The sequence below is a fragment of the Phodopus roborovskii genome, unplaced genomic scaffold, assembly GCF_943737965.1.
Source record: "Phodopus roborovskii unplaced genomic scaffold, PHOROB, whole genome shotgun sequence".
Classification (NCBI taxonomy): domain Eukaryota; kingdom Metazoa; phylum Chordata; class Mammalia; order Rodentia; family Cricetidae; genus Phodopus; species Phodopus roborovskii.
In genome coordinates, this window is record NW_026126689.1 from 7133165 (window position 1) to 7147361 (window position 14197).

The 14197-nt window shown below is 48.6% G+C and overlaps 2 protein-coding genes across 3 annotated transcripts in view; one reads left to right on the plus strand and one right to left on the minus strand.

Annotated features, from left to right (window-relative positions):
• The window catches only part of Atp6v0a4 (ATPase H+ transporting V0 subunit a4), a 77786-nt gene that overhangs the window by 7031 nt on the left and 56558 nt on the right, over positions 1–14197 (plus strand). Inside the window, exon 1 of one of the 2 annotated variants that reach the window (XM_051174641.1) lies at positions 5540–5687. The exons of the other annotated variant lie outside the window; for it this stretch is intronic. The gene's annotated coding sequence lies outside the window, so the exon portion shown is untranslated. Of the gene's footprint in view, positions 1–5539; positions 5688–14197 lie in introns of those variants that run through there. 2 annotated transcript variants of the gene reach the window in all.
• On the minus strand, positions 693–5813 carry Tmem213 (transmembrane protein 213). Its single transcript, XM_051174642.1, has 3 exons — positions 5620–5813; positions 1975–2043; positions 693–938 (listed from the first exon to the last, which is right to left on the minus strand). Exons 1-3 carry the CDS (start codon positions 5762–5764, stop codon positions 769–771), a joined length of 384 nt encoding a protein of 127 aa, XP_051030599.1. The 5' UTR covers positions 5765–5813; the 3' UTR covers positions 693–768.

The following is a 14197-nucleotide window of genomic DNA, read 5'->3' on the forward strand; positions in this document are numbered from 1 at the left end:
GATGTATTTCTATTCACACTGGCAAGAGATAATCTCCTGCCTTTTAAAAGCAAGTACTTGAGGCTGGAGAGATGGCTCAGCAGTTAAGAGCACTTGTTACTCCTGCAGAGGACCTGGGTTCAGTCCAAGCACCTACATGGCAGCTTGCAACCATCCATAACTCTAGTTCCAGGGGACTGGACGTCCTGTAAGAGCACTGCATGTCCATCACATGAACGCATGCATGTACACATGAAAATAAATAGTTAAAATAGACAGGACTGGACAGCCACAGGAGACACAGAGAAGAAAGACGGAGTGTGGGGGAGGAGTGGGACTCATGAAGGGGGCAGGATGTGTGGGGGCTGCTCACACTTCAGGGTGAAGGCTGTGCCCTTGTCTGAAGTGGGTGGAGCCGACTTTCCAAATGTGTCCACTAAAAGACTGCCTTAGGTCTCATGTGCACCCCGAAGAAAGCTCGGGGTAGAAGAGGAGCATCACAGGGGGCTCTGAAAGATGGAGGTCATTCAGACAGCTCTGGCCTTGCTCTCTTCCCTTTGCAATAATGACTGAAGTGTGTGTGCAGGGGCGAGGGGGTCTCAGTGGCAAAGTGCATGCGTAGCTCACGCAAGAGCCTGGGTTTGCCCCACAGCAACAGATCCATAACAAAGGAGCCAGAGACTTGGAGGAGCAAATCACTTTAAAGTGTCAGAAGCCCTGCTTCTAGAAAGCTCCTCCCCCTCCCTGTTACCCACACGCGGTGGGAATAGCCATCGTTGGGGCCTGTGCTCATGCGGCCAGGTCTTTGGGCTCCTCTGGAGTGAGCTTCATCAGTTTGTCCACACACAGCAGGATGAGCGTGAGAAACCAGAGGCCCCAGCCGACCGCCGCAGCAATCCATCCGTATTCATCCACCGAAGCTCGGCAACACAGGGAGGCTACTGGGCAGAAGTCGATGTCTGATGGGGGAGAGCCAGAAAGGAAGTGTAACACACCAGCCACACTCACTCCCTCTCCAGTTAGTTAAGAAGGAGAACAGTAACACTAGCTGGCCTTTAGAAGCTACTTGTTAGGCATATACTAAGTCTTTGCCATATGCACTCAAGGTATTACCCGCTGTCATTACCACTCTTTGGGTGCTGGGGATTGAGCCCAGGGCCTTGAATGAGCATTCACTCTGCCACTGAGCGACACTGCAGCCCTGTGATAGTCTAGCTATCATCCCTACTTCATACAAAGAAACCCAAAGTGTGCTTTGTCCAAGACCACAAGATGACAGTCTGTAGACCCCAGAGCTGTATTCTCAGCCTTGTGGGTACTCTGCTCACCCCCTCTTTATAAGTGTAGAGATGGTCATTGGCTGAGGACAGGGTAAAGGCCACGGTTGAGATGGAGCAAAACTTCCTGTTGATTGACACCTGTGATAGAAACCCCTCTTGGCTCTCTGGGTGCCCTGCCCCGGGAACGTCTCAGACGCTCAGAGGATGAATGGCATCCACAGAGGAGTCTACAAGCAGCTCCTACTTTGGGCAGGGTTGGATCAACTGGGTTTTTGTTTGTTTGTTTGAGATAGGGTTTTCTCTGTTTAACAGCCCTGGCTGTCCGGGAACTCGCTCTGTAGACTAGGCTGGCCTCAAACTCACAGAGATCCACCTGCCTCTGCCTCCGGAGTGCTGGGATTAAAGGTGTGCGCCACCACGGCCCTGTGGACCAGCTGTTTTTAATAGACTTCTCCGAACGCTACAACATTTTCACTCAGGGCACCTTTGGCTGCTGGCCAAGGCAAGAGTCGTTAACGCCACCTGTGCATGAGACTAAACCGTAATCAAATCCAGGCTAGGTTTTAACCTGCTCTGTGAACATTGCTCCTTCCCCCATTATCTGGGAAGACTAGGCCATCAGTAGGCCACCCAGTAGTGGACAGAGAGGGGCCCAGCTCCCTTCCTAATTCCAGGGCTGGCTGCAGGATCAGGGCAGTTGGTGGGAGAGGCTTACTGGCACACTGCTCCAGGGTCCCAGGCTCTGAGTGGTGTATACTCAGGGTTGAGTTGATGCTGCTGACGTCTGCAAGAAAAGGCAAGAGGTAGTGTCAGGCAGAGAGCAAAGTGAGTCCCAGGTGGAGGGTTTGGATTATTTTGTGCATGAGTTTTGAACTCTAGAAGAGAGAGAGACCATCTGTATCCCAGGAGAGAAGAATAACCCTGCCCACAGCTTGACCTAGACAGCCGAACTCCAGCACGGTGAGCAAGTACCTTCCTGTTAAAGTCAGTGGTGTTTTTATTTCAAGTCCAAATGAAGAATTATTCTCACATTGTTTTTCTCTTTTGGGGGAGGGCTTGGTTTTCTGAGTCAGGGTTTCTCTGTGTTAGTTGCATTTGGTCAGTATTTTGTTCCAGCAATGGAGAAGCAAACTAGGATAGTCTTGTCTTCCATGTCATAGACCTATAAATCTCCCTATACTTATCTGGGTTCCACAAATGAGATAAAATATATGAAATATGTCCTTCACAGTTCAGCTTATTTTGCTTAACATGATTTCCAGTTCCATAGTTCCATCCATTTTCCTGCCAATGATTTTATCTTATTCTTGTGTGTGTAAAGCTCATGCATCTGCACCATATGCCTCTCATCCATTCATCCAACAACAACAACAACAAACCCAAAAAACTCTTCGGGTAAGCATGGTGGCACACTCCTTTAATCACAGCACTTGGGAGGAGGAAATTGAGGGATCTTCAAGTTTGTGGCCAGTCTGATGTATGTAGCAGGTTCCAAGCCAGCCAGGGCTACATAGCAAGACCCCGCCTCAAAAGAAAGAACAGAGCAGAAACAAAAAAGACAGGCTGTGCACACTGCTTCCTGTGCAGACAGCTGTAGCTACAGGGTGGTCATTCGGGTGGGAACTGAAGCAAGCCCCCAACAAGCCAGAATGTCCCTTTCGCGGCAGATTCAGTTTCTTTCCAACACGCAAACAAATAACCCACTGAAATATGACCCCGATTCTTCATCTGTGATGGTTGTGATGTAGTTACCCAGGCTCACATCTCATGTGAACACATCGTCTGCTGCTTTCCACAACAGTCAGTGCTTGTAACTGTCTCCCAGTTGACAAGCGAGGGGCAGGAAGGATGGGGGGAAAATGCTAGAAGGAATTCTAAAATTCTGTCTAGAGTTTGTGGAGCAGTGCTGGGTCATAGAGGCGAATGTTCAGATTCGGGGGAGAAGAGCTGTGTCTACTGTGGCACTCTAGAAAGGAGCTCCTTGCTACTGGAACTGTTTAAGCTGATTAAAAAGACAAAAACAAACAAAGGCACACATTGGTGTTCTGCCTGCATGTATGTTTGTATGACAAGAGTCAGATTCCCTGGAACTGGAATTACAGACAGTTTTGAACTGCAGTGGGTGCAGGGAATTGAACTCAGGACCTCTGGAAGAGCAGCCAGTGCTCTTAACTGCTGAGCTGTCTCTCCAACCCTCTTTTTTTTTTTTTTTTTTTTTTTTTTTAAAGACAGGGTTTCTCTGTGTAGCCTTGGCTGTCCTGGAACTTACCCTGTAGACCAGGCTGGCCTCAAACTCAGAAATCTGCCTGCCTCTTTAAGTTGACTTTTAAGAATGAATTTAAGTTAAAAGTTTGGCTTTCTCCGCCTTAGTCATATTTGAAGTGTGTTCACCACCTGCGGCTGGTGGTCACCTTATTGGAAGCACAGTTCAACCAAAGCACTTACAAGGAAGAAAACTGTCCACACAAAGACAATGCAGGTAGGCAGGTTAAAAGCAGGAGGGCTCTTGTTTGGTTGGTTGGTTTTGTTTGGTTCATTTGTCTCAGGCTGGCCTTGAGCCTGCTGTGCAGCTAAGGAGGACTTTGAACTCGTGAACCCCTGGTTCTCCTGCCTCTGCCTCCTGAGTACTGGGGCGGCAGGTGTATGCCGCTGTGCTGGAGATCGAGCCTGGGGTTTGTGTTAGGCAGGCTTTCCCCCAAGAGACTGACTTTTGAAGAATGGTATTATGGAAATGGTATTGCCGTTTCCATGAAAATGGAAAGGATGGCTCAGGTCTCTGGTCTCTGCGCCCCCACCGCCAGGCCAGCGGGTCCTTGAGAGGCGCTGTTGACACAGAACAGGGTGATTGGGGAAGACCGCATAACCACAACCACAAAATTGCTGCCACCCAGGGCCCAGTCCTTGTGCTGCAGAAAAGTATGGTAATTACCTTGATACAATCTGACTACTGTTGTAAATTATTTACACAGCTTAGAGGTGAGCTTTGTTTTGGAGAAGCTGGTTCCTGGACATTAGAATTTTCCTTCAAAACCAAACCACTTCCTTACCCCTGATCTCATCTCTCCACCTAGGGAAGGATGCTCTGAGGACAGAGGAAGTGGATGGAAAACGCAGTTCGATGCCAGTATTAGGTTAACCCCTGTGAAATTGTCATATTTATTGGCATTTGAGATGTGGTTTCCTAGCCGTCCTGGAACTTGCTCTATAGACCAGGCTGGCCTTGAACTCAGAGATCCGCCTGCCTCTGCCTCGGAGTGCTGGGATTAAAGGTGAGCACCACCACTCTGAGAAGGTGCCATTTTAAGAGGTCAAAGCTTACTCCGTATGTGTCTGGGGTGCTTCGGATGGAATAGCCCTGGAGAGTAGCCCTGGAGAGTTCCCAAGTGTTTGAACATCACCCTTCAGCGTGGCACCGTCGTGGTAGACAGAAGAAAAACAACCACCACAGAACACCCTTATTTGTGGCGGATAACTTGAGAATAGCTTCTGTTCGCTGTGTGCTTGCCACAGTTGTAAATTCTTCCCAAGCTATTAACTCTTTTCTTACATGTAAGTAACTTCATAAATCACAGTTCTGTTTACCCAGAGTTACCGACAAGGAATCTGGGCACAGAGAGGTGAAGTAATTTCCTCAGGATCACACAGCCAGTTACATGGGATGAGGAGAGAGGAGTCTGTGCCTCTGGAGGGTCCCAAGAGCGACCCTACAATCCCCTGAGGAAAGACTCGGGATGACAGACTGTTGAGAGGTTTGTGACAGGAGTGGAGCCTGGCTGAGGAAGCAGAGTCAAAGCCAGGAAGCCGCCTAGAAGCTCAGGTGCCGGGCGCAGTCTGGGAAAGCCAGGGCTCTTGAGACCGTGGGGTGAGAACCCCAAGTTTCTGATGCCTGCCCTGGGACACCCAGAAAGGGTAGAGAGCTGAGGCTAGCTTTCCAGCTTCTGAACTTAGCACAGCAAGTCTGTGTTGGAGGGAACCTCCGCCTGCGCTAAGGGAAGGCAAGGGCCTGGGGGAAATTGCAGGGGGCCACACAAATCCCATCCAACCAGTTTGCACCCGTGATGAGTGGGATACGACCAATCGGCAAATTTGTTTGTTGTTTTTTGTTTTGTGGCAAGGGCCAACAGGGGTGACTGCTGCTGTCCTCGCAAAGGAATTGAGTGGTCACAGACAAACCCAAGACACCCCCAGCTGACACGCGCACCCCACCCCAGGCTCCCCGCTTAATCCTCCAGGGAAACAAGCAACTTCTGTTTCCTCTCCCCGGTGTGCAGGACCAAGCCGGGCCAAGGAATCCTCCCCTCCCCCTCAGTCCTGCCCTCCCCTTTCCAAAGTGGCCAAGAATAAAGCTCAGAACTATTACCTGTACCGTAGGACGAGTGGAAGGAGGCGAGGACCAGGCTGAAGAGCAAGGTGGCCTTCAGAGCAGAGGTGAGGTGCCCAGGGCTGCAGAGGGAGACGCCTGTCTGGGTCATGCTGGCGCGGGGGCGCCACGGGCTGGGGACCATGTGTCCCGTGTGCGCTGTGTTTGAGGTGACTCCTGTCCTGCAGGAGCTGGGAGTCTGTTCAGTGTTTGGGGGGGGGGGGGGAAAGAAAGAGGGTGGAGCCAAAGAAGCTGCCCGTCAAACCCGCTCAGCCTCTGTAACCATGGCTGGGGGAGGGGAGGAGGGGCAATCCCTGCCCTCGGTTGTTTTTGAGGCAAAATTGTTCCCATTAAGGAAACAATTGTTCCTTGGGGCTGAGCTTGCTGTCGCTTCACCTGCAGGTGTAGTGTATATCCTCCAAACCAGTCACTCTGTTACTTATTGGGCACCGACTGTATGCACTGTCCTACTATGCTACAGCCTGCCAACACCCAAACTCCCGTTGCTATTACGAAACCCAGGACCCTGAGCAGCCTGGGGAAATGACTAAAGACTAAGGACTTTGAGCATTAGCAGCCGGAAGTCAAGCCACCTCTTCTGATAGACCGCTTTGGGGGGAAATGACATTTGAACCGGGCCTTGAAGCATGGTAGCGTTTTTTGACAGGTGAAGAGGAGACAGAGTCTGCGGGAGGGAAGACAGACTCGGAGGCCACTGACAGATGGTGCTCAGGAGCCCTTGGCATAGATAAATCTTGGTCAGGATGGGAGTGGGCGGCCTGGAGAGCCAGGCTGAGTACCTCTCTGAGCAGCCTCATCAGGAGGCAAAGGGGGAGGATGTGTGAAGGTGTTGGACTCTGACAGAATCCTACATCCAGTCTAAATGATTGATAGTGAGTGTTCTCATCTAAGTGTCCTTACCAAAGGCAGTACATTCCAAGATCTCAAGTGGATACTTGAAACCATGAGCACTGCCGAAGTGTGCTCCGTGCATGCACGCACATGCACGCACACGCTTTCCTAGAAGTACATACCTATGATAATGTGCGATTTATAGTTACAGTAAAAGGTTACTAGCACAACTAATAATAAAGTACCAATTATGACAAGATATTAAGAAACTATTAAAACTTAGGAATGCTGGCTGGTGGTGGTGTGTATCTTTAATCCCAGCACTCAGGGAAGCAGAGGCAGGTGGATATGTGAGTTTGAGGCCAGCTAGGTCTACAGAGGGAGTATTCCAGGACAGCCAGGGAGATCTGGAGAAACCCTATCTCGAAAACCCAATACTAATAACTTAGGGATTGTTTTTGCAATTTTCCATTTAATATGAACAGACTATAATTGATGACAAGAACCTGAATGTGAAGTTGAGTGCAGTGTGTTGCATACTCACCTTGGGAGTGAGAGGCACCCATGAGCCTAGCTAGCATCTGAGACCCTGGGGTAACTGGGAACTGGTTCCTGTCCTGGAGGAGAGCTCACTCCAGCAGAGAGACCAGGCAGGGAAGACTTTGGGTGCAATGTGGTAAGGCAGTTACGGGAAGACAGTAGGGGAAATGATTGACGGTGGTGAGAGGAGCAGGGGGCGGGCTTACAGAGAAGTGACATTCGGCTGCCGTGGAAATTTGCCTGTGCAGGAGGGGAGTTGTCAGCTTCTTCAGGTAGAACTCGCACATCTAAGTGAGAGCTAAGTGTGGCAGGCCCACCACCATCTGTGCCCTGTGTTCTTGCACTCAGTCAGCCCAGTGAGAAAGTGATGGATGCAGTCCCGCTCACTCAAAACTCTGGAGAAGGACAGCACGCCTGGTCACTCACTTCTGTAACACCCGCACTTGAGAGGTCAAAGCAGGAGGATCAGGAGTTCGAGACCAGCCTGGGCTACGTGGGTGAGGCCTTTTCTACTCCCCCAAAGCACCCACAAAATGTAAAATAAACCAGAAAAGCTCTATTGAGGGGCACGTGTGGCAGCCCGGAAGGGCGCGTGCTTCAGATGTTTCCAAAGGAATATATTAGTGGTAGCCCTGATTTGGGGGATGGGGTAGAAGTGCTTCAGGCAGCTCAGTTTCGGTCTCAGCCAAAAATGTCCAGTGCAAACCAAACAGTGTTTGGGTATTCACCAAGTAGCAACAGTGTGTGCCTGTCCTTGGTTGGGGCCAAAGGGCTTGAGAGAGCATTTCATGACGGCGATGGATGGCGTCCTTTTCCAGCACTTCAGAAATGCATAGCTCACCCAGCACAAGGGCATGCGCAGGGCCTCCAAGATAGTTCCCCTTGTGTAGACAGTGACTGTGGTGTTCTGGGAGCAGGAGCGGGGCCACAGTCTAACTGGATGCACTGAGGACAGACTGTGAGTGGTCCTGAGTCCGTGACAAGGGAAACCGGGCTCTACCTTACAATTGGGAAGCCATCTCTATGGAACTTAACATAGGACGTGTCACGCTTCAGACGAGGTTTGTAAACAGCGTGCAGGGAGATCAGCTCACAGGCTACTTCAGGCCCTGGCAGAGATCACCAGACTCTGAAATAAGAAGGTGGGGTGAAGAGGGCAACAGAATTGAGAGGCACTGGGAGGCCAGATCCCAGACAGGCTGCCGTGCACACACCTGTACTTCCAGTGACTGGGAGCCTGAGGCAGGAGGATGTTGAGATTCAGGCCAACATGTGCACATAGTAAGTTCAAAGTGAGCCTGGGCTGTATACGTATGTAACAGTAATATTTTAAAAGAGGCTATGAATTTGAGAGGGAGTGGGGTAAGGGGGCTCATGGGAGGGGGAGGAGGGAAGGGAAAGTTTTATATATATATGTGTGTGTGTGTATATACATATATACATACATCTATATGTATATGTATATGTATATATGTTACATATATGAATTTTTAAAATAAATGAAATTTTAAAATTTGGGGAAGTGAGGATGTATAGCTCAGTGGTAGAATGTTTGTCTGCCATGTCCAAGGGCCCTGGGTTGTTCTATCCCCAGTACCTCAAAATTAATTAATTAATAAAAGAAGACAGGCTAGAGGTGCCTGAGCTTTTAAGAACATGTACTGTGGGCTGGAGACATGGCTTAGTGGTTGAGAGTGCTTCTTGCTCTCCCAGAGTTCCAGAGTTTGATTCTCAGCACCCTCATGATGACTCGTAATTGTAAAGTCCAGTTCCAAGGGGTCCAATGCCCCTTTCTGACCCCCACAGGCTCCTGCATGCACACAGCATGTTTACATACACTCAGGCACATGAGTGTTTCTTGTTGTTGTTGTTGGTGGTGGTTTTTTGTTTATTTGTTTTTTTTTTCTTTTTGAGACAGGGTTTCTCTGTATAGCCTGTCCTGGACTCACTCTATAGACCAGGCTGGCCTCAAATTCACAGAGGTCCACCCTGCCTCTTCCTCCCAAGTGCTGGGTTTAAAGGTGTGAGCTACCTGGCTCAGCCGTTAAAGGCTAGGCTCACAACCAAAACTAAGTGTATTTTAAATTTATTTTTATTTTTTAAATAAAGACCACACACAGCACTTGCAGATGGCCCACGCTCGGGGCCTTGAAGCCACACTGGGTGGCTTGTGACTGTCGGTAGCTCCAGCTCCAGGAGTCCAGCCCATTTGCAGACTCTGCAGGAAATCTAAGAAATGGCCTCTAAGAAAGGGTTCAGTGGTTATGGAGTGAACCCAACCAGGATCAAATCCCAGCCCTGCCTCTCATGGGCTGGGTGGTCCTGGGCAGGTCATTTAGCGCTCGGCTTCAGTTTCCCTATCTGGACATAGGAAGGTAGTGTCTACCATGTTATTAGAATTGACAGGATAACTAGATGTAGTAATCCATGTAAAAGCACTTGGCGCTCAGAGCAGGTGACTGGTCAGAGCTCTAAGCACTAAGTACCACTTCAGGAGGGGGTTCACCATCAATACAAACCATCAGAGAAATAAGAAAAAGGCTGTCTCAGGGAACAGTAATGCTGTCTATGTATTGGCTTATTCATATGTGCCTTGATGCACGCAGGGTTGCAGAAAGCTTGTTGGCAAACAAGTGAGCGAGGTTAAACAGGTTTGAAGTAATGAGAAATAAAGCAGAGAGAAATTGAACACGGAGTAAAGATAGACCTTAGTGACCTTAGAGCACAGATGTTTCTTGCGTGTCCTGCACTCTGTGGCCTCAGTGTGGGGAGGGTGGCTGGGTAGCCCGGTCACAGGCACCGTTTACTGACTCAGGAACTGGAAATGACAGGAGAAACTTGCAGTTTGCATGCTCTCGGTGCTGTTAAGGCCAAAATAAAACTGTGGCAGGCTGACAATGTGGGCCAGGCATCTGCTCCATGCCCCAGCAGAGCAGACTGAACCTCAAAATGGGGTAATTCACACCAGCATTCCACAGCGCCAGCTGAACTCCTATCTGGCTTTCCAAGGCATCAGGAGATGGCCAGTTTGTAGCCACGTTCCCTGCTTTGGTGCTTTCCAAGAAAGGTAACATGATGTCAATTGCTGACTCATTTTCCCTTTGCTCTGTCCTCCCCTCCCTACCTCACAAGGGCACTCACTTTGAAATGACCCATCTGGGCTTCCTTCATCCTTCCCTGCCTGTACAGATAACTCTTCTACTCAGTGCTTTGGAAAACCCGTTTGGTAGTATAGAATGAGGTGGTGTTCCACTCTGGATCCTAAATTAAGCCACTTGTGATCTTTACATTGTGGGTAATGTTGCTCTCTGATAGTATCAGATCCAGAGAGGAATTTATTTTCTCCCAAAGCTGCTCCCCATAAACAAATTCTTCAATGATTTCCTCCCAATAAACCTTACAAAGCACATTGAAAAGCAGCATTGATTTATCTGTCAGAGCAGGCTAAAAATCTGCAAGACTTCCAAGGATCTCCAAAATGTTTGAGACCTGACAAAAAATGTCCACATATCCAAAATATGAACAGCTAAAAAACAATAAAAACAAAATAAACAAACTTGAGGCAACATGAGTAATATGACAAGCAAGAGATAAACAATTCACTTCAAATATTTAAATATATATATACATGCATATATATACATATACATATATATATATATACACACACATACATATTGTTTCTCAAAACAGTTTCTGCATAGCCCTGGTTGTCCTGAAACTCACTCTGCAGACCAAGCTGGCCTTGAACTAAGAAATCTTTCTGCTTCTACCTCCTGAGAGCTGGGATTAAAAGTGTGGACCACCACTCCCCAGATAATTTAATATTTTAGAATTTTTAATTTTTATTATTTATGCTGCCTGCATGAGTGTATGTGTTTGTACATGGGTGTGCAGTTGCCCAGGGTGGAAGAGGACACCTGTGTGCTCTGGAACAGGGGTTGCAGACAGTTGTGAGCTGCCATGTGGATGCTGGGAACTGAACCTGGGTTCTCTGGAAGAGCAGCCAGTGCTCTTACCATTGACCCATGTCTCTGGTCTGATTATATTTTAATATGTTAGGTAGGAGTTGAACCCATCCTTTTGAAATGGTAAGTTCCAGGGACTAATGAAGATTTTAATGACACCCTATGGTTGCTATGGTGATGGTTTAGTCAGTCACCCTGATCTAACTGACAGCATCCTAACAAGTCTGTGAGGCAGAGGATGCAGGGGAAGGTAATGGTCCAGACCCTACTTTTTTTTTTTTATTTTTTAATCAGTTATTGTTCGTTTTCAGATTGTAAGACAATGACAAATATCTGCTTATCAGATGTGTACTTTGTTATTGCAGTCTAGGATGGACTGACTTCGCTGACCTCTGATGAAGGGCTTCAGGGTGACTCTGAGCCACCAGAATGACTGTTTCCACAGGTGTGCCGTGGGGCTCTAAGGAGCCAGAGGCTCCTCTCATAGGTGTTTGTATCAGGTTTACTTTGGAGAGTGTACCAGGAAGTTAGCTCACTGGAAGCAAGACATTCATTCTGTAGGAACTTTCACAAGATTGTCTTTCCAAATGGGTGAGACAGTGTTTGGTTACACATTCTTAAAACAAACAAACAAACAAAAAGCACTTTGCAATAATCATGTCAGTGGTCAGGCACATGGTGGTATTAGCCAGGGGCGGAGATGGCCAAGAGGGTGGGGATTGTGTCCCCCTACCCCATTTTATCAATGTCTCTGATTTCATTTGTGTAAGTCCCGGAGAGGGCAGGGTGTATGAGTGTAAAAAGGTTCTCTCGGGCTGAAGACACTTCCCATGTGAATGTGGGAGCTCCTGCACAACATGTCCATCTGGGGTCTTTGAATTTGGGCCTTTCAATCTCTGGTAAAGGTCCATGCTGAGGACAGTGTTGGAGTTCAGGTCTGGGCTACTGCTCCTCAAAGACCAGGGTTCAGGTGACAAATTGGTAGGGAAGAACCAAGTTCATTCAGTGGCTGGAAATCCTGATAGGTTAGAGGGCCTCGGGACTGCGAAGGGAGGAGGGAAGGCAGGAGGGGCTGGAGGGCTGAGTGCTGACTTAGGTCCTTAGCATCCTTGTTTGTCTCTCCCTTTTCATCTTCTCTAACCATCCCCATGGCTGTGACTTCCTGGACTAGAGTCTGCAGCCCCCTCCCCCGCCTTTAAGATAAGACACCGTTTGTTTTTATTTTATATGGCCAAGTGCTTTTCCTGCATGTGTGTATGTGTGCTGTGTGTGTGCTGAGTGCTCATGGGGAGACAAGGTGTCAGACTGGAGTTACAGATGGCTGTGAACTGTTGTGTGTGTGCTAAAATCAGCCCCAGGGTCCCCTGGAGCAGAAGCCAATGCTCTTAAACACTGAGCCATCACTCTCTCATCAGTGTTTAAGGGAGCCACACACATGGTGGGGTGGTTCTGTTATGAAGGACAGAAAGTTATGAGCATCAAAAGGGTAAGGGTATTGTAAGGTGAAGCTGATAGACAGTTAAAGGGGAGGGGCTTGTCAACCTCCTAGCCCGGTGATTGGCAACTTCGGGTAATCCCTGGTTCTCGGTCTTATCATCTGTGCAAACTACTCATGTTGGCACAACAGCGCTTGTGGTCAGATTCATTTTTGTTTAATAAACAGAAATGCATGTCCTCCAAGAGTAACTTTAAGCTAAGGTTTTTGACAAATAAGGTACATGTTTATTGTGAACATCCAGTTCCTTCTACCAGTTCTGTCTACATGGGACCGAAGGGGTCCAGATGCCATTTATGGGTCTTCCTTCCCAACATCTAACTTCTCTCCTGCTGTAACTTGGTGTCTTCTGTGACTCCCCTTTACTTCCTGTCTTCCCTTCCTCCCTTCTTCCAGACAGCCCACAGCCCCCTGGGGAACACAGCCAACTCCTGCTGGCAGCTGTGGATTCAAGTTCCCACATTAGCACATCCTGTGGGAAACTGGTCACACAACTGCTTAAGATATCTGGAGGAGGCCATGTTGGGGGGGGGGCAGAAGAGTGAGACCCTCAATACTGTGTTGGAAGGCCTTTGTCTTGGGCCTCCGCTGAGCGGAGACAAATGACCCCCAGAAGGAGTGTATTGCCTAACACAGATGGGGACAGATGTGGGTCAGCCTTAGAACAGCTAGGAAGCTGCAGTGAGGACAGGACTTTTGTGCATGGCCTCTGACTTTGCCAGCTAATGCCGTCATTAGCTGTGGGACTATGGGCAAACAGCTTTACCTCCTTGAGTGCTCTTCTCTGAGGGGGTTGGCTTAGAGGATTTCTAAGCTTTCTATGGCTGTAATTAGTATATGATAGTAAATATGGAAAAAAGAAAGAGACTGCTAAATGAATATTTTGAAGTGAAACTAGATTTTTGTTTTGTTTGTTTGTTTTGGACAGGGTTTCTCTGTGTAGCCCTGGCTGTCCTGGAACTCACTCTGTAGAACAGGCTGGCCTCACGCTTACAAAGCTCTGTTTGCCTCTATGCTGGGATCAAAGGCGTATGCCACCACAGCCCAGCTCTAAAACTGAATTTTTTTGAAAGGGAAAACAAACTCTGTGTGGTTTAGACTAAGTGTTACCAAAGGCAAATTGCTGGTAGCCACACTCCTAGTGAAAAGCTTAGAAACTCAGGGGAAATTGCCCTGAAAACCCGTGTGCCTCCGTGTTCTCTGTGGTTAGTGCTGTCTTCCTACATCTCCTTTGTGTGGTGAAGCAGGGCCTGACCCTGCTGCTGGAGAACCGCACCCTAGGGTCCCTCCTGGAAGAGGCTGGGGGAAAGGCCACTGTGTGTGTGATCTGCGTCCCGGCGCGCCACCTAGAGTCTACAAAGCTGTAAAGAGCATCAAGAGCTGAATTGAACTGGATGGCACCAGTGTCCCTGAACCACACTGTGAGACAGCCTGTGGGCAGGAGGAAGTGGGAATTTCCATGGCAGGAAGGATCCAAGATCCATAAATTAGATCACTGTGTACTGGGATACAGACTGGACCGCGATGGACTGCTACCATCAATGGAGTCCATTGTGAGAGGTGGGAGGTGGCGGAAGGCCCTCTCTGGGAAGCAACCTCAAATCGCTTGCTCCTACTGGAGCTCTCCACTAGCACCGCGGCTGGTGGAAAACACAGGAGACTTAGGTGATGATAAAAATCATCTATTTTAATGAAGGCGATCTGGCTGGAGTCTGCTGCCAAA